Source organism: Protopterus annectens, chromosome 17.part0, assembly GCF_019279795.1.
Source record: "Protopterus annectens isolate FY-2018-M chromosome 17.part0, PAN1.0, whole genome shotgun sequence".
Taxonomy (NCBI): domain Eukaryota; kingdom Metazoa; phylum Chordata; order Ceratodontiformes; family Protopteridae; genus Protopterus; species Protopterus annectens.
In genome coordinates, this window is record NC_056751.1 from 757,401,957 (window position 1) to 757,425,378 (window position 23,422).

At 39.8% G+C, this 23,422-nt stretch overlaps 1 protein-coding gene across 6 annotated transcripts in view; it reads left to right on the forward strand.

Moving 5' to 3' along the window:
• Positions 1-23,422, forward strand: part of PLEKHA4 (pleckstrin homology domain containing A4) — a 2,050,101-nt gene that overhangs the window by 1,256,842 nt on the left and 769,837 nt on the right. For all 6 annotated transcript variants that reach the window (XM_044059475.1, XM_044059472.1, XM_044059474.1 and 3 more), the window contains one exon: positions 22,246-23,206. In XM_044059475.1, the coding sequence (XP_043915410.1) occupies positions 22,246-23,206 (961 nt within the window). The remainder of the gene's footprint in view (positions 1-22,245; positions 23,207-23,422) is intronic.

The following is a 23,422-nucleotide window of genomic DNA, read 5'->3' on the forward strand; positions in this document are numbered from 1 at the left end:
AAAAGACCTCCTTAAACCTACCAACAGAAAGCCTAGATTTCAGATGTAGCTTTTAATTTTAGCATGCTGCTAATTGAACACTGATCATTCAACCCTGGATAAACCATGGCATTAGTTCTTAACTGCCATTCTAGTTCCTTATAATCTAAGAACTCATTTTCAGAACCACCTCTCTGTCCTTTCTCTACATGATCCATTATAATGCATTTAAAAGAATGTTGTTCATTAATTTCAAGATGTCTGTAAAGAGCATTATTATGGTCTTTTTTCTTTATACTATACATGTGCTGGTATATCCTATTTCTAAAATTTATTTTTGTCTTCCCCACATAAAATTTTGACACAATGCTAAGTAGACCACCACCTTCAAACTGCAATTATATTTCTTTTTCAGCTGAATGTGCCCAAAACTAGTAATTTGTACAGATTCAACTTCCAAAATATGTTTGCACTGGGTGCATTGTCCACACGTTGACATTCTCCCACCTAGGTAAATAATATTATCCCTCTCTATCATATTTTTTATACACACATTGTAGACCACAATAATGCTTTTATTTTATTTTTAGGTATTTTATATAATATTATATATATTTATGTATTTTTCAAAACTGTATTTGTTTCAGGCATTCATGATTGGTGCAGTTTTATTGGTGGTTTGGATGTGGAAGTTAATTATTGAGCCAATTAGGTTGTTTGGTAGGGCATTTAATGTGACTGTTTCACTTTAGGTGTATTCTGATGAAGTCCTGTATATTTTGGATGAAAGCGCTTAATACATTTACTTTGTGGTTCAGTCCTTGGCCTCATTTTCTTTGTTTTCCATTTTAGTTCCAGCATTTGTGTTACATGCATACGCTGTTTTGCAGGTTGACCTTTTATATGTTTGTCTCTTGTCATATCTATTTGAGCCTATGTCACATCTTAAAAAAGCTTTTTGTTTTATTGAAAGCCCTCAAACAAAAAAAAAAGAAAAAACACAAACACACCACCAATGCCCTCTAAAACCTATTAACTTAATACTAACACACAAAACTATGCACACCTTCAAATATTGATGTTTTACCCTCCTAATAGGAATAAAAGTCCCAAACTGACAGCCATACTCATAGACTTGAGTTAACCTAAAAGAAAGGTTATCCATACTAAGATGCATGGTGCAGCCTGTGCTTCTACTAAATGTTGATTAATTTTGTCTTATATTTACAGCTGTCCCAGCTGAGGAAACTCCTGAATGTTTTCAGAGAACATTAACTACTTTGGGAAAGCCCCTGATTGCTTTCAGAGCACATTATCTACCTTGGAAAAACCCCTGAATGCTGTCAGAGAACATTATTTCCCCTAGCCAGTCGCTCTCCACAAGACTGCAACCCGTTTTTCTTTATTAGGTTGCCTCCATGGAGATATGAGAACCAGGCAGACAGTTTCTCTTTATCAGATTGTTTTCATGGAAACATGAAGACCAGCTGCAGAATTGTTACTGAGCATACATGTATTTGCTAGAAAAAAAGCCTCGGAATACTCAATGTTTTTATTCATTTACTTGCTCTCTCTTAAAACTTGTTACTAAATCAATCTAAGTTCCTTAATCCAGTCATTTCCCCATGCAAGAATGAGAAAAAGCACACTAATTTTTCTTTAATCTTGCTTTTTAACCAGGCTTTTTTTTCCACATTGCGGTGCCTTGTTGTTGTATCTTTCAGCTTTTCTTGGTTAGGGGTCACCACTATGGAACTCCGGTCCGCTAATGATTGGCAGTAGATTTTTACATACCAAGTTGCCAGCCCTGACGCACAACCTTCAACAAAGGTACTCCCATTCACGCATGTCTCCACACAGAAAACGCTTTAGCTGAGAATCGAACAGGACAACGTCTACGTTGCAGTGCCTACATTTCTTAAAACTGAACAAAAAGAAAGAAGAAGGGTGAAAGAAAAAAAATAAAAGAACAGCAGCACCTGTTTATAATCCCCATTACACTTACAAATAACTGAGAAAACTTTACTTTATAGCATGTAAAGAAAACCACATGCCACAAAATTGGTACTATTTAAGAAAAAAATCTTTACTGACAGTTACCTTTCTCCCTCCCTTTCCCCTCCCCAAAGCACTTTTCCAAACATTAATGACATGAAGTAGAGCATATGCATTCGAGTCCCCCACAACAACAAATTTTGAAAAAGTCCAATATTTCCAGATTTTCTTGTTCTGTCATATTTCACAAATACAATTATCGCATTGTAATTCCATATTACATTACTGGTTTCATTACTGTTCATCTCCAAAATCCTGTCTCTGCTTCATTTCCAATGTACTCTCAAATCTTTTAGTTAGCTCTCATGTTCCCTTCCTTCACTCCAGCATTTTCTGTTGAAAATTTTGAAAATGTTTCACAGGTACAGTCCCTCTGTGGTCTTTGTTACCAGAAGAATGAGAAATAGAATCTTCTTCTGTTTCCCAGCTTACGTTTTGTTGGACAAACTTTTGTATTTCCTCCTTAGTGTGTACTTCATCAAAAAATGATTTTGTCCCTCCACTCACATGTGCAGCTCGACATTCCCCGAATAGTGGAATAAATTTGCTCCTCTTCTGCCTTCTGTACAATGAGTAATCATTCTCCACAAACATTCTGCTGTCTCCCACTTTTAGTACTTTGTCCTTCTGCTACAGTTTTGTCAGAATCAACTACTTTTTCTGGTAGGATTGCATCCTTGCTATTAAAGGTCTGGGTTTCTTTCTTATAGCCAGGTTTGAATCATACACATGATGTGCCCTTTCAACTAACAACTCCTCCTTTTGAATACCAGTCCATTTGCTTATTTGCACTTTCCTAAAATTAATGCAGTCTGTTCCTTCCAGCCTCTCTGGTGTAGCTGAAAATCTCAGGTTTTCCCTACATGTTCTGTCCCCTAATTCTATTAGTTTTTGAAACATCTCTTCCTGAGCAGTCTCATGTTCAGCCAACCTTTTCTTCATTTCGACGTCTGATTTTTGCAGCTTTATCATCTCATATGATTTTCTCTTTAAAATGTTTTCCATTTTTCCAACCTTTTGTTGTTTGTGTTGATATACTCCATCAGTGTTTTGTTCAGATCTGTATGCAGTTGTCTTATATTGTTCTGTAGATTATTGGAAGTCATGTCAAAAGGTTGCATTCCTTTTTGTTGAACAGTTGCAGAACTTGCCCTAATCAGTGTTCCTTCCTCAATTTTTGTAGCTGATTTTTCCCAGTTCATCTGTATTTCTTTATTCCTGGCATCCAGGCAGTGCACTTACTAGCCAGCTACTGAAATTTACCCATAAACACAAGTCTACTGGCCTTCTCTGCTGAGTTTCTGTTTTCACACTGGGAGAGACAGAAATAAGCTGTTACTGAATGTGCAGCCATCTTGGAAGTCCCAAACAGTGACTTTTTCTTGACTAATATTTGAAAATGGCATTGATACAATGTTTGGCTGGTCATTCTCTTTTATTGAAATGACCAGCACTTCATAATAAATTTTACAGATGAGAAACTTGTCTGTGTAATGATGGGCAACTTGATTTATTTATTTATTCACATTTGATTACAAGGCAAGTCCAACTGGGTAGAAGCCATTTTCAGTGGAGGCCCTGGGAGAAAAGCTCCATATAATTACAAAACATTTTAAGAACAATAATTTTACAATCTTCAAAAAGAAAACAAAACATCTGCAGTTTCAATAATTATAACAAATTACACATACTATAAAAAACATTGGTTAAGAATCGATTCAAGGTATATGACAATCAATTAATATTAAGAGAAATGTTAAACAGTTTGTAGAGAAGTTAAAGGTAAGTTAGTCTAATACAAGTAGGAATTGCAATATGAAGTGAGGAAAAAAGCTTACAGTATATTTAGAGAGAAAGTCAGGGAAGGCAATTAGATAGCAGTAAGGAAGTAAGTAAAGAAGGGAGCATAACGAGGTGTAAGGAATGAAAAGGTACTTGTTCACATTTAGGGATATAATTTATCCTGATTTTGAGCAAGAACAGAGCCAGATTTTAGCTGGGAAGTCTTTCAGAGTAGTTTTGAAAGATGGAAATGAGGGTATAGACCTGATGGATACAGGTAAGGAGTTCCAGGCCTTAGCAACCTTGTATGAATACAGACAATCTCCAGCAAATTTGATAGATTTGTAGACAGACAGTTTTTGTTCACTGCATGGCAATGACTGACTGACTGGGAACATAGTTGTGTAGAATGTTTTTTTTTTTAGTGCTGGACAGACAGATGAACACTGGATAATGTTATAGGTGGTAAGAAGTTGTGTACATTTTAGCTGATGTGGCAGTTCTAACCAGTTAAAACTTTTCAGTACTATACAGTGCGGGTCCTGAAAGGGGTATGTGCTGCATATCTAGCAACTTTGTTAGAACATTTTTCAAATTTTAATGGTTCTGAAGCCTGGAGGGTAAGTAAGGATGGGAGCACCATAAAGAAGTGTGCAGAGGAGTTAAGTAGTGGCAAGTGTAGTTTCAGTTGCATAGGTGAGAAAGTTTTTGGCTATATAAAGCATCCCTAGTTTTTGATGAGTTTTTCTTGTAAATGCGAGTCATATGTAAGATTATCATCACATAATATTAATATTATGCATTAATATTATGATACGTTTTTTACACACAAATCTGATGAAGTATTTATTTGGTACACAAGCGATCTCTGTTAAAAGTGTTTCAGTTTATAAGTTATTAATATTTATCTGATAGATGTCTAGCGGTAGACCTTTTTGTTAGTCAATTAGTTAGTCATTTCCTTAGTGTGTTGGATTCTTAATTAATAAAGTTTGGATTAGTAGATTAGCCTTAATAAACTGTTCTTATATTATATATTTGAATTTGTCTCTAGCTTTTTAGTTTTAGTTCTAAGGTAGCACAGTCTGAGTTTACGCTATGGTGTTAAGGGGGAAGTGGGACTTGGTTAAAGGAATGATTTAAATGCTTTATTGCTCTTAACACAACCACCCGCTGTAACCACTCCCTTGCTCCAGATAACCTGATTATATATAAATAATGAATGTCTTTAATGTTTTTCAGTATACTCAGCTAAGATCACTTGTTTGTGTTTTTTTAATAAAGGATATTCCATTCTTAACTCAGCTCTGGACTACCTACTATTATTTTGTAGTACGTATTTAAAGTTTGATTTTTATTAGTGAACTAGGTGCATAACATATTTCAAAGAGTGAACTTCATACCCTCCACACTGCAGAGTTTCTGCTTGGTTTGTTTTTGACCCAGTATAAGTTGCATACTGGGATTTCTGAGACTTTGAGGGATACCACGGATGTTTCTTTTTACAGTGTACACTGTGATGTCCTCGCAGTGTTTTATCCAATCACTGGTCCCCGTGGACTGCAGTGTGTGTTTTTTCCACCATTTGGATTTTAACACAGAAAATGGCAGACTGTTGGACTTGCTGGCAGCACCTACCTGGGAAGAGAATGATGTTGACATGATTAATCTAGGGAAAAGTAATGGTGAGGAAGTTCATAACCCAGGTATGAAAAATGTTGATTCTTTTAATAAACTAGAAAAAGAACTGAAACACATGAAAAGGCTATTATGGTAGTAAATTTACTTACAACAAAGTCTAGATAAGATGAGACTGCCTAGGGGGCTGCACTTCAACAAGAAGCCTTTGTGGAATAATATGGATGAAATCCTGATGGCTGAATGGTTTGATACCTTAAGTAATGCTAGCTACAACCTCATAAGACTGCTCCTTAAATATAACCAGGCTAAACAGGAGGCAATTAAAGCTGCAATCTCAGAGCTGGAGATGGCTATATTATATGAGAATCACGAAAACCTTGATGCAAGGTTTGATTCTCTGAGAGAGAGGATAAAAAGCTTTGAACAATCCATTAAAGAACGTAAACTGAAGAAGATGAAAAGGATCAGGATGATAAGGATGACCCTGAGAGATTTAATAAGACAAAAAACAAGAAAAGGACAGAGGCATTTTTAACTACAACAGCTATAGACGTGGTAACACAAGATTCAATAGAGGCTACAAAAATATTACCAGCTACCCCAGGAGGTTTTTTGAGAGGGAAATTGACACAAAGAACTGGACTGTGTGTGTGTGTGTGTGTGTGTGTGTGTGTGTGTGTCTGTGTGTCTGTGTGAGTGTGTGTGTGTGTGTGTGTGTGTGTGTGTGTGTGTGTGTGTGTGTGTGTGTGTGTGTGTGAGTGTGTGTGTGTGTGTGTGTGTGTGTGTGTGTGTGTGTGTGTGTGTGTGTGTGTGTGTGTGTGTGTGTGTGTGTGTGTGTGTGCATGTGTGTGTGTAAAAGGTATACGTGTGTGTGTGTGTGTGTGTGTGTGTGTGTGTGTGTGTGTGTGTGTGTGTGTGTGTGTGTGTGTGTGTGTGTGTGTGTGTGTGTGTGTGTGTGTGTGTGTGTGTGTGTGTGTGTGTGTGTGTGTGTGTGTGTATGTATGCTGAACAGGCTTCTTAAACATACCTTTTCACAGATCCAATGTGGAGGTATATAGATTTGTTCAGGGAGTTCAAACATTCTAGATAGTGCTCCCTTTTTATAGGGTCACAAAGCAGAGGTGTCTACTTTCTCCTTCTGTTTGTTCTTTCCATGCAGGCCCTGAATATTCTCCTCAGGAATTCTCTAGTCACTTGAGACAGTGTGACAGTCCCTTCCTGCTGTACATCTATGTAGATGATCTCATATTAGTATCCCCCCAATCAGCAACTGTTATTTGGGAGTGGATCTTCTCTTCTTGTAAGAAAACTGTAGGTACAATTAATCAAACTTTAGGTGGTCATATTGAAAGCCTAATACAAAATGGGGCGGATCTTTGGCTGTCTATGGAGAAAAAGACTAACCCTGCTGAAAAATGTTTCAATTAACTAAACTATTACACTCTCTAGCCTCATCAGTGGTCCATGCATCCAAGATGGTACTAACTAACGTGAGATAATCCCCAGGAAAACCAAGGATTAGGACTGAAAAACTCTTCAGCAGCACCACAGAGTTCAAAACAAACTACCAATAAAGCTCCATATTTGTTTCTTTACATTTGATGTTTATGTGCAAGTCTTCTGGTAACTGACTTATCTGAAAGTATATCACTTTAAAAACAGGAATGAAAGGAAAATTGGCCCATTTTAGTGACAGAAAAATCCTACCATGGCTTGAGTTACCTAGATGCAGAAGTACACACTTGCTGAAGGGCTACCTCCCCCCTTTTTTTTTTTTTTTTTAAACATTTGTTGTCTGTTCAGCTTAATTTGGGGGCAAAAGTGAAATTCAGGATCAAAATACTGCACAAGTAGATGAATGCATTTCTGTTCTTTTGGACTGCAGCTTACTGAAGCAACATGGTAGAGCTACTTTACTTCTGGATGGCCAAGACTGTTTTACAGACAAAGAAAGTGACTAGTATGCAGTAGTAGTTTGACAGTATCCATTCAGTATGTAACGAAAACTGGCATATGGCGTTAAGCTAGATTTTTTTTGTAATTTCTACAATGAGTAAGTGGGGTTAAACGGCTCTGAGTAAGATGACAGAAGTCTTGAATTTTTGTCTCTGTTAAGGATATGACCTTGCCATTTCAAAAAATGTTTTAGCAAAGAGTACAGAAATATGGAAAGGCTGATCTTCTTCCTAAATGCAGAGTCTTTACGTTGCCAGATTTTACATTAACACCTACCTCAGCAGTGCTCTGTTAACTCCCATGATGCAGCATATACTGCAGTTGTATGACCTCTAGCACTGCTCAAGAATGTACGTCTGCCAGTGGGACTACTGCTGGTGCTGTTTCTCTGACATCTTTGGTGACTCACCTTGTATTTAAGGTTTGTACCTGAAAATAGCCTTATTTGAAAAAAAAATGCAGGAAAGACATGTTAGAATCTTGGGAGGGGGTATACTTGTTGGGGATCTGTTCAGATCCCCGAAAACATTTTTCACCGAATGATTATCGGTGGGGCATATTTACATGAAAGTGCTTTTCACCGAAAAAGCACTTTTGCGTAAGTATGCCTGTTCCGGAGATCGTACTACGGTGCAGGTAAGGGAAAATTCCCTTTTCCCCACTGTAGTGTGATCTCTGAGTGAGAATATTAAAGTAGGGGGGTGTGGAGGGTGCAGGGGGGCTTGCCCCCTGCATAAACATAGATTTGCTTTTTTTTTTTTTTTTAACGCACTTTAACTAAAGCGCTTTTTCTGTGAAAAGCGCTTTTGTTAAAGTGTGTTCGGTGATAATGGATTCGGGATTTTGAACTTTCGTGCAAAAGTCCTAGATCCACTTGTTGACATCTGCAAAACTGCTTGGGTACCCTTACCCCAGTTGTACCCTTCTTTCACAGGGAAGGTTGTGTTGGTGGCTGTTACATGGCAGTGTGCCTGCACACCTTATAAGGGGACTATTCCTCCTGCTATACTGCAGTGCTACTTCTGAATTAGCAGTTCATATACCAACTGAAGTTATTTTGGCTATCATGTAAGCATAGGCCTGATTATATCTACAGACATGCATGTATACACCAAATATATTTTAGGGAGATGGGAAATTGTTTATTATTCGTATTAACTGTGAAATTGCAAAGTCGGTCTTTAGTATTGTTTAGTATATGCACTATTATTCATTAAAATGGTATCAAGCCTGCCTGTGGACCCTTTTCTCTTGTATGTTCCAAGATCCCTCCTCCCTCACTATCCAGTAATCTTTTTATAAAATTAAAACAAAAATATTAGGTTGTACATGCACATGTTTTACATGCTGTAGCAGCAAACACAGCCATGTTACAAAGTACTAGGGGAAATCATCTGTACAGCCAGGAGTATCTTACTGTAATTATACACATGACTTTGAATATTCATTTAAATTTCTTACTTGCTTTATAAAAATGATAATGGAATATTTTCACTAAAAGAGTACAGAATATAAGGAAAGCAGTCATGAAATATTTTAGTCTTATCAAAAAAAAGGGTCCATCAACTGAGAACAAAGTCTGCTACTTCTGAGAGTTCATTTTTCACTTGAATCAATTCCTGCTAGCTATGAAAAAAGAAAGTGGAATTGTGACATTTGAGAAACTAAGTGCATCTTATAATGGCAACCATCTTGTTTATCTTACCTTAAATTGCTCTCATCCATACAAAGGATCTGTTCAAATGAGGCAGAATCATCATTTGCAACCTCTCTTGCCTTATGTGTGTAAAAAGGAGGTGGGGGGTTCATACCTTGCAATTGTCCAGATTTTTGCTCATATTTTCGGTTTGTTTCTCATAAAATTGTGTTTTTCTGGCAAACGTTTGAGAACTGAAGTCAAAAAAATAATAGCAGACATTTGAGATTTAGACTTCATATTATTCAGAAAATGCATATTAATGCAAAACTTGTTCTATCAACTTTCTAAGGAGGCAGGGGGATGTATGTGTGTGTGTGTTCATACCTATCAACTGTACAGATTTTCACAGATTGTCCACATTTTTGTCTTATATTTTTGGTCTGTTCCTCATACAAATTCTGTTTTTTTTTTTGACGAATCACTGGTAAGAGCTAAGAATTAAAGTTAATAAATAATGACATGCATTTGAGTTTCAGACTTCATATCCTTCAGAAAAATACATTCTAACACAAAATCCTGTTATTCTAACAACTTTCTAAATTTATAAGAGCAATATTTAAAATGCGTCCCAAGTTTTGGGCCTTTGTCCTTCCACCATTATGACAGGCTTTCCCCATAATGATAGCCTTTGTCCAGATTTTTTATGCTAAGAGATTGAGAGGTATGGTGCGCGTGTGTGTGTGTGTGTGTGTGTGTGTGTGTGTGTGTGTGTGTGTGTGTGTGTGTGTGTGTGTGTGTGTGTATGTGTGTGTATGTGTGTGTGCGCACGCATGTACCCCTCAGCTATTAGATTTTTGAAGAATGGCCAGATATTTGCACCATATTTTGTGAGACAGAGAGTGAAATTCCCTAGTTAGAGTTAACAAGTGGAATTTATTTTCAAGTGTATTTTCAAGGAATTGTGAGCTTCAAGAGAAGAGAAGTTTACTGCTGCTCATGCTAAGTCTGCTTAAAATGTGCAACTGTTTTGTTTAGCAAATGGTATCACTATTGTGGTATAGAATTGTAAAGCAGTGTTAGTAGCACAACAGGCGGCATACTTGTGTCTTGCTGTAGGTTCTACTTCCACAGCATGTAGATTTGTATTTTAAGGGGGTGGAGTGCTGCAGTCCTGAGCATTTGGATGAGGTGCCTAGTAACTATGAACCTGTTTTTCAGCTTGCCATCTATTCCCTATTGCAATATACCTGTTACCATTTTAATGTAACATGGACAATTTATTCTTCAAGGGCAGCAGGCACTGAATTTGTAGATGAAACACTGAAATATAAAATTGTTTTCTAGCAGCAACCTCTGCATTAGTTTCAGATCACTTCAATGTGGAATTATTCAGATGAATTTTACTTCCGCAGAGATATTGACTGATATTGGTGGACTGTAATGATAGAAGTTTGAGTGGCCTTAAATAGTTGAAATGTTCTGAATTGGGCAGCTTTGTTATTATTGGTTCATATGTTTTGTTTCATTGCTTACTGGAAAAATGTTCAAAACTATAAATTTGAAACACGCTCTAACAAGTGCTGCTGTATCATACAAGGGGTATAATTTAATTATTACATATTATAATTTAATACAATCAGGACGGTGAATCAAAGAACTCTTGCATCCATCTTGGTAAGATCTGATCATAAAGCGATCACTTTCAAAGTCACCATCTCCCCTGACCCCCCTCATCAGGGTAAAAAAAAACTTTTCCAAAGCTGACTACAATCTCACAGCCACCATCCCTTCATTTGGAACTAGCACTGATGCCCAAGCCTACACCAAAAAACTATATGAGCACCTATATCCTTGTATGGACTCAGCAATACCGGACAGGACCAAATCATCTTCCTCAAGGAAGAGTAAAGCTGTCTGGTGGACAGCAGCAATAAACAAACTCTATAACAAAGGAAAAATTTGCTGTCCAGGACCAAGAAGGAGCTGGTGCCAAGTTGGAAGCTATCTCTCTTTTGTCTGAACAAGCAAATAAGGTCACTGGTGAAATCCTCTAAGGCTAACTTTGAATCCAAATTGGCCACATCCACTAAGGACAATCACGAGGCCTTCTTCACATACATCTGCAATGTCAAAGGTAACACCCAAATCTGCTCTGAACTGGTGGTCAAGAACACCACATACACAAAAGCCGTAGATATAGTCAACCTGCTGGCAGACAGGTTCAGTGAAAACTTCACCCCCCATCCCCCCATCAGTAAACCAGGACATCCCCAGCAACTGCCACCCTCCCCACATCACCAGGAAGCAGATCTTTAATGCCCTCTCAAAGGCAACAAATACAGTCTCCATGGGATCGGACAACACTCCTGGCTGTGTCCTACATGAAACCAAAACACCACAAGATCTGCACGGATGGCAAGTGCAAGGCTCCAAACCAAAAGGCAAAATGCAAACCAAAAATGAGCCAGCACATATACAGTAAATCACGATCTTGTTTAATGTAAAAAAATAGAAGATCAATTCACATGAATCAAACCGTCTTCGGCTAACGCCTTCTTCAGTGATAAAGACAAAAATGTAGAATTGCTAAAAAACCTGTGGTTTAAATACAGCACCATTTTGTGTGTAACCATATGACTGGATGAAGATAAATTCAAAAATGTTCATTTAGTCCTGGTGGGAACAACCCACCCAACTTGACTATCCACTTTCTTTCTTTATTATTAAGCATTTCATATAAAGTGGCTTTATCAGTAATTCTATACCTAATACAGTCAATGACAGTAAATATAAAGATCCCAGTGGCATGTTTCAAAATGTGTTTGCATAAGGCACTGTGTCCTACATGAACTCAGGCATGAGCTCTCAGCTACATTAGGCACCCTATTCAACCAAAGTCTTAGCACCGGCTTTGTCCCAGCTGAATGGAGGACAGCCACTGTCATCCCTCTACACAAAGGTATAACGTCCACAGACCCAGGTAATTATAGGCTCATCAGCCTAACTAGCCTGATCTGCAAGGTCATGGAACGCATTATCATGGACCTTATAAACAAGGACACTGGCAACTTCCAAATGCTTGACACTACACAGTTTGGTTTTGTCAAAGGGAGATCATGCCTGTTAAACTTGGTTGACTTCTTCAAAACAGTCACTAAAGCCATGGACGAGGGGAAGAAGGTGCACACAGCTTACCTTGACCTAGCCAAAGCCTTCAACACTATTCTCCACTCAGGCATAATAGATAAACTCTCCCAGCTGGACATCAACCCATATGTCACCAGATGGATTGCTAACTGGCTCACTGATAGAACCCACTCAGTCAAAATAGGAGAAGCCACCTCTAGTAGTAGACCTGTAACGAGTGGTGCACCCCAAGGATCTGTCTTGGGGCCTCTACTGTTGGCATATACTTTTCTGAGGTGCAAGTCAAAACCAGTTGTCTGTGGCTGACCAAGTTTGCAGATGACTGCAAGTTGGGTGCTGTCTTAAATTCCCCTAGTGATGTGAACATCCTCCATGAAGGCATTACCCAAACTAAAGATTGGTGCCAGAAGCATGGCCTCAAACTGAATGCCAAGAAATGCATCATTATCCCCTTTGGGGAAAATGGTGTCCCCGCTAATTATCACATTAATAACAATATACAAAGCATGCAATCAGTCATGAGGGACTTGGGCACCCAGGTTGATAGCAACCTAACGTTTGACCACCATGTTGCCTCCTTTGTATGGAAGGCTTTCTACATGGCCCACCTCATAAGTAAGAATATTTCGTCCAGTAACAAGGAGGTCATAACATCCCTGTACTCCTCCCTTATCAGACCCATTATCGAGTACAATGCCCCCTTCAGCATGTACCTTGCATGTTCAGCAGCTGGAGAGACCACAGAGGTTCCTGACCAGGAAAATCCAGGGCCTCAAACACCTATCCTATACAGATAGGCTAAAATCCCTGTCCCTCTACTCAGTCCCATACAGACTGCTCAGAGGTGACCTGTGTCTGGCATACAAGGCCATCTCAGACCTAGCCTTGATGGAGTTGCTGCATATCCGTAAGCCAAACTCCAAGGCCTCAACCTGGTCTGTGACATTAATAGAATTTATTGGCAGGAAAGATTTGTGTCCCAAAGACTCCCACATTTGTGGAATAGACTCCTTCTCCATATCAAGTAGAGTACCTCACTCAAAAAATACACCCCCTGGAATCCCACCCTGTGTCCGTGCTGGACAGGGCAAACAGGTGGTGACTTTGTTGGAACATGGGCAAAATTCTTGGCTAGTGTTATAAGGACCTCTGGGCGAGTCGCCTAGTATCTTCCTATGAACCTATGAACCTAAGCATGGTCCTAAAATGTGCGCAAGGGGGCTATGATTTGAAAATAGCCCAAAAGTAAACTTAAATTGCCATTGACCAGATGCATTTTCTTTGAATGTGGGTTTCAATGCTGTTCCAGTGAATCTGAGTTGGCAGAGAAGTTTTAATGCTAATTTTGTTTTTATTGTGAGACTGTATTGCTTTGTTTAGCAAAGGTCTATCAGTGTTTGTGCTATAAATTTAAAGTAAAAGTTGTAAATTAAACCCAAATATCTGTAATCATTGTAGAAGTAAAACATAAAACAGTATGCACTCTGAGAGGTTTTGAACAGTGTTTATGGCAACTAGGAAGAACTAGTCAAGTAATGGGAAACTGGAATTGCTGTGGGGGTTGCTGACTGGGGGGGGGGGCTCTGGGTTTGCACCCCCCCTGCAAATCATCCTGCTGGCTTCCCTGATGGTAGATCTTTTTGTTAGTTAATTAGTTAGTCATTTTGGTAGTGAGTTGGTTTCTTAATTAATAAAGTTTGGATTAGTAGGTTAACCTTAGTAAGCGGTTCTTATATATTTTAATTTGTCTAGGTTTTAGTTTTGGTTCTAAGGTAGCCACAGTCTCCGTTTACACTATGGTGTTAAGGAGGTAGGGGGACTTAATTAAAGGAATGAACTTAATGCTTTTATTACTCTTAACAGAACCACCCTCTGTAACCACTCCTTTACTCCAAATAACCTGATTATATATAAATAATGAATGTCTTTAATGTATTTCAGCATACTCAACTAGGATCGCTTGTTTGTGTGTGTGTTTTAATAATGGATATTCCATTCTTAACTCAACTGTGGAGTACCTACTATTTTATATTATTATTTTGTAGTACATATTCAATTTTTATTAGTGAACTAGGCACATAACATATATCAAAGAGTGACCTTCACACCCTCCACACTGTGAAGTTTCTGCTATATGTGTTTAAGATTATCATCCACTGTCACCCCTAATAGTTTTGCTGTGAGAAGTTTGCCACTGATCATATCAGCATTAGTTTTGTGACTCCTCTCCTGATCTGTGATCATTTTTTTACAAAGTGTACCAAGGGACACTAGCCCTGTGATTCAGAAATGATTACCATGATTGGTAAGCCATAACACAGATGGTCATCCTTCTCAGAATAAACCTTTCTGATTAGAGAGGAGCCCACCGTGGTGATTTTGCATGGTCAGTAGAATCACTGCAGAAGGCCATCCTGATGGCCACACCACATGATACTGAGGCATTCCAATGGAGCACCAGATGAAAATTAGCGACTTACACAGCCAAGTCATTTCTGCATAAAATAGTAGGATCAGTGATGGTAATTAATATGTCCAAAAGGCTACAGCTCCCCATTATAGTTAATGGGAGAGACCACTTTACAGCGGAGTTTCCGTAAGTTCATCAGAGAAGCAGTGGTGTGTGTATGTGTGTATGTATATATATATATATATATATATATATATATATATATATATATATATATATATATATATATGTGTGTGTGTGTGTGTGTGTGTTTGTGTGTGTGTATGTGTGTGTGTGTGTGTGTGTGTGTGTGTGTGTGTGTGTGTGTGTGTGTGTGTGTGTGTGTATATGAGCATGTGTGTGCGTGTGTGTGTGTGTGTGTGTGTGTGTGTGTGTGTGTGTGTGTGTGTGTGTGTGTGTGTGTGTGTGTGTGTGTGTGTGTGTCTCTGCCATGATTGTCACTATAGAGGGTTGGTAGGGGATTGACAATGTAGGGATGTGTGTATGTTTATGGGTGACTGGTTGATTGTGCCAGTGAGTTTGTTCAAGTGAAGGTGGTGTTAATTTGAGTGATTGTCTGTGGGGGATATATGTGAATGCGTGTATGTGCACATGACTTCTTACATGTGCTTTGGAGAATGAATGGAGGGTGCCTGTGCCAATGCGATATATGGGCCACCACTGGTAATCATTGTTGACAAGGACTGATTAGCACTAGTGCTAAGTATTGGCAGTTCAGAGACATACGGATGTTCTTTGTGTTTCACTGTTGCAGTCATCACATTTGGGTTATCTGCTTGCAGGTAGCCCTCAGTCGGCCTGATTATCAAAGTATTGGGTCCTGCGTCGGTTGCTGTCTCATCTTCCATTACGTCAGGTAGCCAGGGGTATAAAGCATGCAGCCGACGACATTACATCAGTCTTTCTTGCCGTGCACTGCTCGAAGCAGAAGGAGTTTACAAGTGCCAGTCGGCCAACTCCTGAAATTTTCGTTTCCGAGTTTCAGATCCGAAGTCTTGAGCTAAGCTAAGTGCCCCATTGAGGATCCTTTTTCTTGCTCTAAACCGATGTCAGTAAAAGTTAACAATTGTATTTCTTGTGGAAAGCAAATACTTCATAAAGATTTTCATTCGTACTGCATTCCTTGCTTAGGCCCAGACCACGACGTGCCTCGCTGTCGGTTTTGTGCCTTATTCAAACCTCGAAATATTCGTCATCGGTTCATTTTCACATCTAAATATTTTGGTATTCAGTTCAACTATCCAGAAATGGCTTCAGTAAGCCATCCGACTACCGACATTCTGAAAAAATGCAACTATAAAGACAGAGACAGACCGCATAGGTTCAAAGCTGCACACGACGCTTCTCCTAAGCTAATTGCCAGTTCACCGGTACTCAGTGAGGCACTTTTGCAGCCTCTGATACCCACTACTTCAGATTCGCAGGCCTCTACTGAGACCCATTCGGAGTCTGGTATGCTGCAAAATGCTTCTTCGACTGTGGAACCTACAGATGTCTCTATCTTGGATGGGTCCGGAGCGGTTGTGCAGGCACTGGCTTCTGAGGGTGTCTTCAGGCCTACTGACTTGCATATTAAACCAATGCCATCTTCTTCTTCAAGGCCTAAAACTCGATCCATGCCTAGAAAACTGATACCCAGACCTCATGGTCAGGCCCCTATGCCTAAAAAACAAATGATAAGAATGGCTGAAGACCTTATTACTCTAATCAGGTGAAGCCACCCTTCTTCCTCTAAGATACCTAGGACTGATTTTCCTTCTGATTCTTCTGATCAGGATTTTGAAATTTCTGTTTTCTCTGATGACTAGGAGTTGCCCTTATCTACCTATGAGGATTCTGATGCAGAGGACTCCATTCCCTCTGCTTCCCCTCCAGAGGATTTTTCTTTTGGTGAAACCTTGCATACTCTTAGGGAGCATTTCTGCTGGGAAAGCCAGGATTACTCTGACTCCAAAAAGAGGCTTAGGGAATTCTTACTCCTACCTCAACACAGGCCTTTAGCTATCCCTCCTGTACTGGCCTTTGTAGATGATGCCTTCTCAGAATCTAGCCTGGCCCGTGACTCTTTACCTCCAGTTCCCAGAAAACCTGACAGGTATTACAGGGTACCTGACTCTCACAAGTTTTTCTTTAAGAATCCTACTGCGGATCCTAAGACCATTTCACAGGGACCCTAAGACTACAACTGCCAAAAACCCTACCCCCTCTGATAGAGATTCCAAGGCCCTGGATAGATGCGATAAGAAGGTATACACTTCTGCTACTTTGGTCATTAAGGCCTTAAACTGACAGTTTCATACGTTAAAGTATCAGCAGCATATTATTGGATTGCTTAAAAAGAAAATTATGTTGATTCCTGACTGTGCTGAAAATAAAGAATTACAGGATTTAATGCATTCTGCTGAGCAGGTTGGAAAACATACTTTGCAATGTGGTTTTGATTCATTAGAGGCATCTTGCAGGGCTGCTGTAACTGGGTCTGTACTTAGAAGGCATGCTTGGCTTAAGAAGCAATCTTTGCCAAATCATGTTAAAGCTAAATTACTGGATGCTCCCTTAAACCAAGACCGCCTGTTTGGCAACAAAGCAGAAGAAGTACTTAAAAGATGGAGGAAAAAGCTAAATCTATGCAAACTGTTAAAGATTTCCTGCAAGTTCAGCCTCCCAGATTTAGTAGGCATTGGCCTTCTAAGAATTGGTCCTTTCCTGCCTCTTACAGGCCTTCTCAGTCCAAACCCAAAACCAGCAGAACAGCCAAGCTTCAGTCCCAAGGTACTCACAGGCCTAAGCAGTAGGGGGCTCCCACTTCCAAAGCTGGGAGTAGTAAGACACTCCCCTATGGTAAACTGTCACAATGACTTAACTTTTAACCTTCCAAGCCCTGCTCAACTGACTGTTCCTTTAGGGGGAAAGATCACCCTGCATGTAAAAAACTGGGAACTCATTACCCAAGACAAATGGGTTTTAAATATAGTTTCCCAAGGATACAGATTCCACTTCCACTCCTTACCAATCCCAAATGTTTGGCTAGACCTACCCCCACATCAGTGGGAAGAGGCTCAAAAGCAAGTTCTCTCTCTTCTAAGCATCAGGGCTATTCAGTCTGTCCCTTGAGGCAAGATTTCTACTCAAGGCTTTTCCTGGTACCCAGAAAAGACAATTCCTGGTGTCCTATCCTGGACCTGTCTATCCTAAACACTTTTTTGGAAATCCCAAAATTCAGAATGCTAACTCTGCATCAGCTGCTTCCCATGCTAGGCAAAAATGCCTGGTTGGCAACACTGGATTTAAAGGAAGCTTACCCGCACATCCCAATAAGGGAATCTTGCAGAAGATACCTACGCTTCAGAGCAGACTACATGCACTATCAGTTCTCTGCACTGCCCTTTGGCTTATCTACTGTGCCCAGGGTATTCACAAAGTGCCTAGCTCCAGTCATTACATTTTGCAGACAAAAAAATCTTCAGATATAACCATACCTGGACGATTGTCTAATTCAGGCAGAAAGCCAGGACATACTATTAAATCATCTGGCATTTGAAAGGAAATTACTAACTTCTCTGGGGTACACTATAAACGAAAAGAAATCGCATCTAGTACCCTGCCAACAAATTGTATTCCTGGGAGCAAGCTTGAATACAACTTCCCAGATGGCCTACCTCATGCCAGAGAAACAAGTTCATTTGACAGTCTACTTCAAACTACTGGCCACAAAGACCCAGCTATCTGCAAGGAAAATACTGCAAGCCCTGGGGTTCATGGCCTCTTGCATTCTACTAATTCCATATGCAAGACTGCATATGAGGAAACTACAATGGTATCTAAAAAGCCTATAGTGTCAACATTCTCGGGACCTAGAAACAATGATTCCTATCATACCTTGTCTAAAGACAGAGTTCCTTTGGTGGGCAGAGGCCTGCCACCAAAACAAGGGACTGCCATTCACTCTACTCCCTGCTGCCCAAACCCTAACAACAGATGCATCAGACTGTGCATGAGGGGCTCACTTGGCAGGGAAGTGCATTCAGGGCAAATGGAACCCAAGTCAAATGCACCTGCATATCAATCAAAAAGAAATGTTAGCTGTACAGAATACTCTGACTGCCTTCAAGAATCACATTCTTCCAGGACAATTATTGGTAAAGACAGACAACACCACAGTTATGTGGTACATAAACAAGCAGGGGGGAACCCACTCATACCCTCTTTGCAGACTAGCCATGGCTCTGTGGAACACAGCCTTGAGCTACCAAGTGCAACTACAAGCTCAATTCCTGCCAGGCAAGCTAAATGCACTGTCAGATGACCTAAGCAGAAATCTCATGGACCCACATGAGTGGAAACTGGAACCAAAGCTATTCAACATGTTGAGAAACAAATGGGAGAGCCCAGAGATAGACCTGTTTGCCTCCCCTCAGAACTACCAATTGGACAAATTCTGCACAAGGACTCCCCACAGTCAAGCTTGGAAAGTGGATGCCCTGTCCTTCACCTGGAAAAACCTATCAGTTTATGCCTTTCCCCCTCTGCCTCTCCTCTCCAAAGTGCTACTAAAGATCTAACAGGACAAACCAAGGACAATACTGATTGTACCAGACTGGCCACGCCAACACTGGTACCCCTTCTTGCGCAGTGTGTCACTGCTGGAACCATGGCACCTGCCTCAGACCCCTGCCCTGCTGTCCCAGCAGGAGGGCCAGATTCTTCACCCACAGCTTCAAATCCTGAACCGTGCAGCCTGGCTAATTACCTGATCTCTCCGTTATCATCCCTCAGTAAGCAAGTGATGGATGTCATCCTGGAGGCAAGGAGGCCTAGTACTAGAAAATCCTATGCTGAAAAATGGAAAAGATTCTGTTCCTGGAGCCAAACTCAGGAGATGGGCACAACAGTGCCCAACGTACCTCATATTCTTCAATACTTAATGGAGATGCTTCACAAGGGCCTTTCCTTTTCTTCCATTAAAATTCATGCCTCAGCCATTTCAGCTCATTATAATACAGAGCCACCCCTCCTCTCTTCCACTGCTGAAGCAATTCCTCAGAGGGGCCAAAAACCTAAGACCAGCCAGGAGAGCCCCTACTCCACTTTGGGACCTTAACTTTGTATTGGAAATGCTCACTCTGCCTCCCTTTGAGCCAGCTGCAAATGCAGAGTTGAAATTTCTTTCTTGGAAAACAGCCTTTCTTCTAGCCATCACTTCAGCAAGAAGGGTTTCTGAATTACAGGCCCTCATGGCAGTGGAGCCTTTCATCATCTTTCATGCAGACAGGGTGTCCCTCAGGACCAATCCTTCCTTTATGCCCAAGGTGGTATCCAGTGTGGCCCTTAATCAGTCCATTAACTTGCTAACCTTCTTTTCTAATCCACAGAACAAAGGGGAACAAACACTGCACTCCTTGGATGTACACAGATAACTTAGATTTTACTTGGACAGGACTAAGCCTCTCAGAAAATCTGAACAGCTGCTGGTTGCATTTGCTGCAGGGGCAGAGGGGAAGGCCATTTCAAAGGAAACCATTTCTAAATGGATAGGTCATTTCATTCATTTCTGCTATAAGCACCATGGAAAACCTACCCCACAGGGGATAAGACCTCATTTTACCAGGGCTGCATCTACCTCTACAGCCTTTCTCAGAGGTGTCCCTACCAGGGACATCCTAGAAGCTGCTACCTGGAGTTCTGTACATACCTTCACTAAGCATTACCACTTGCCAATTTTTTTTCTAAATCCAGAGCTGGTTTTGCCACTGCAGTCTTGCAGGGCCTTATAGCTGGTCCTAATGCTATCTAATTGCCTCCTTCCATCCTTAGCTTTGGGAATCTACCCAAATGTGATGACTGCAACAGTGAAACATGAAGAACATAGTACAGTTGTGTACACTTACCATAAATGTAGGTGTTCGAGTGTATTCACTGTTGTTGCAGTCCTGGTTACCCTCCCTCCAGCCCCCTGACTTCTATTGACTATACCTCTATTCTTGTTTACTATGCTTAAAGCTTTCTGGTGTATTTGCTTTTTGTTGGAGGTGTAACCTTGTATATAATTGCTTCCCATTATGGGGGCACCTGACATCTGGGGCAAGAAAAACTGATGTAATGGCATTGGCTGCATGCTTTTTACCCCTGCCTACTTGACGTCATGGAAGATGAGACAGCAACTGACGCAGGACCCAAGACTTTGATAATCAGGCCGACTGAGGGCTACCTGCAAGCAGATAATCCAAATGTGATGACTGCAACAGTGAATACACTCGAACATCTACATTTATGGTAAGTGTACACAACTGTACTTTCAGCTGATAAAGAGGTCTTCCTCATTGCAGCTACATTTCCCTGAAATGCATTTTACCTGATTTTGTAAACTGACCTAATTGCAGTAGGCAGTTTACATGAGCAGCAGGGATTCTTTCTGACTCGCAGGGCTGATTCTGTAGCATTCCTGTAAGTGTTAACGAGGAATGACATACCGTCTCCAGCTCTTGCCAGATAGAGTATATTACAGCATTTAGCTGTAACATGTCCTGATTTCTCCACAGCATAGTGCCTCCATTCTGCTGCATTGTCTTTTGCCATAGAGTTGTTAGTGGACCTGGATATGTCTTTTTAGTCTTTCTTTTTGTATCTGAAGTAACAGTCTTTAGTACTCCTAGCACAGTTAGTAACTGGCAGTGGTATGTTGATATTACATGCTTTAAGGACATATATGAGTATTTGTAGTAAGTCATATATCTGAAGGTGAGATCCATTATGTCCTAACACAGTATTACTTTCAGAAAATTAATCCAACAAATTCATTGTGCATAACAATCAAAGTATGATATGTAACCTTGTACTTTTAAAGGCTTAATTCATATTCAGATGGAGAATCTTTTGATAAGATTTACGAGATTTCCTTGTCATTTTATAACATTTATATACTGAACTTTGTATGCAAGATTAAATGAACCACCAAGAATAGAATAAGAATATTTATTGTTTAATTATATAATTGCTTTATTGTTAAGAGATGTATTTAAGATGTGTGCACTAGTGGGAATGTTACTCTGTAAAGACTTTGTTAAGCCGAGGCGCTAGGAGAATTTTTGATTGTTTTATTGTTTTATAATAAATCCAGTATTTTTTATCACTGGCCTTCCTATTCTTGGTGATTTGTTTGATGCTGCTTTGGATTTGTTGTATTTGTATGCAATATTATTTATTCCTTCTGTGAAAGTTTACTGAAAAGTGGACCACAAACATCAGTCATAACTCTCTTTGTACAATATGCCATAAGAAAGTTTTTATAAGATGTGTAATATATGGCCAAATGCATTATCTTATTTCTGTTGGTTAAAGAGATTTGATTATTTTTTTTCTTTGTAATTGCAAATTATTTATTAAATTTATAAATAAAGTTTGTATTTTCTAGGCACAGGTTTACAAACAATGCAAATGATAACATCACAAATGAAAACGGATGTCCATTAGTCAGTTACCACTCTCCTTCTCAGTTAACTTGTCATTCTATAGTAAATGTTCCTGGACCCCACAGCCCAAATGAAAATTACTCAAATTATGAAATTTATCATTTCAGTGAGGTTGAGCAGCATCAAGAAAAGAGTCTTGACAGTAGTGAATGGCCATGCCATGGGAGCATCAGACAAGACATTGTCTCATCGGATTATACCCATTATTGTGAAAGACCAAGCTGTCCCACACAGACTGAAGTAGATCTGTCCATCTCAAGACCTGTTAGGGTTACACGTTCTAGTTCTCTTCCACCAAGCCCTTCAGAAGTAGCAGGGTATCAGCTGTTAAAAAGACCCAACACTCCAGATAACAGAATGCGAACTCAGTCTACAAATGAAAATGCTATCAGATATGTTCAAGAAGAAACACCTAAGCAAAGGCCACTGGCTTCATCTCATTCTCCAGTTGAAAAGAAGAGAACTCCATCACAGAGAGCTAGTGGACAGATTTCAAGGAGAGGTCAGAAGTCACAAGCTTCATTAGGAAGGCATGATTTAGATTCCAGTGAAGACCTGTCACTCTCTGGTTCATTTGGACCAGTTAGCAGATCATTGATTAGACCACACACCCCAGTGGGTCGAGTTGACATTCATCCAATTGAAGTTATTTCTGTAGGTTATACCCAGGACTCAAAACATCAGGAAGATAAACATAATGAACATCTTATTTCAACAATAAGGTCTAAGACATCATTGGTAGGGCCAGCGTCAAGGCCACAGACTCCATCTGACAGATATGATGTCCTGCCATTTGAGGACATTGTTTGGCCTTCACCACATGTAAAACTTTTAAACAACCTCAATAAGCAAAAAGTAAAATCTCCTCAACCAGGACCAGTGGATGAGAGATATATTGATGAATCCAGCATGACTTTGCCATGTAGAGTTTATGGAACATCAGGCAGATCACATGGAAGAGCAAGTGCACCTATTGAAAGAGGAGGTGTCTCCCCCCCAGTAGATCGACAAGCAGAGAGCTGTCAAACAACTCCATCACTTGGACGACACAGAAACCAGGCAGCAAAGGTAATATATGATTTATTTTCCTCTCATTCTTCATATGTCGTTTCTGATATTGTCTATATGTGTGTCTGTAGTTGCATTTATGTCTGTAATGTATAGCTCCCCCATTAAGGAAGTATTTCAGTATGTTTACAAATTAACCACAAAGGATACAAAAGAAAGATCTAATGAGTTACATCAAACACATGAATAGTTTAATTTTGCTTAATAACCTCTTTT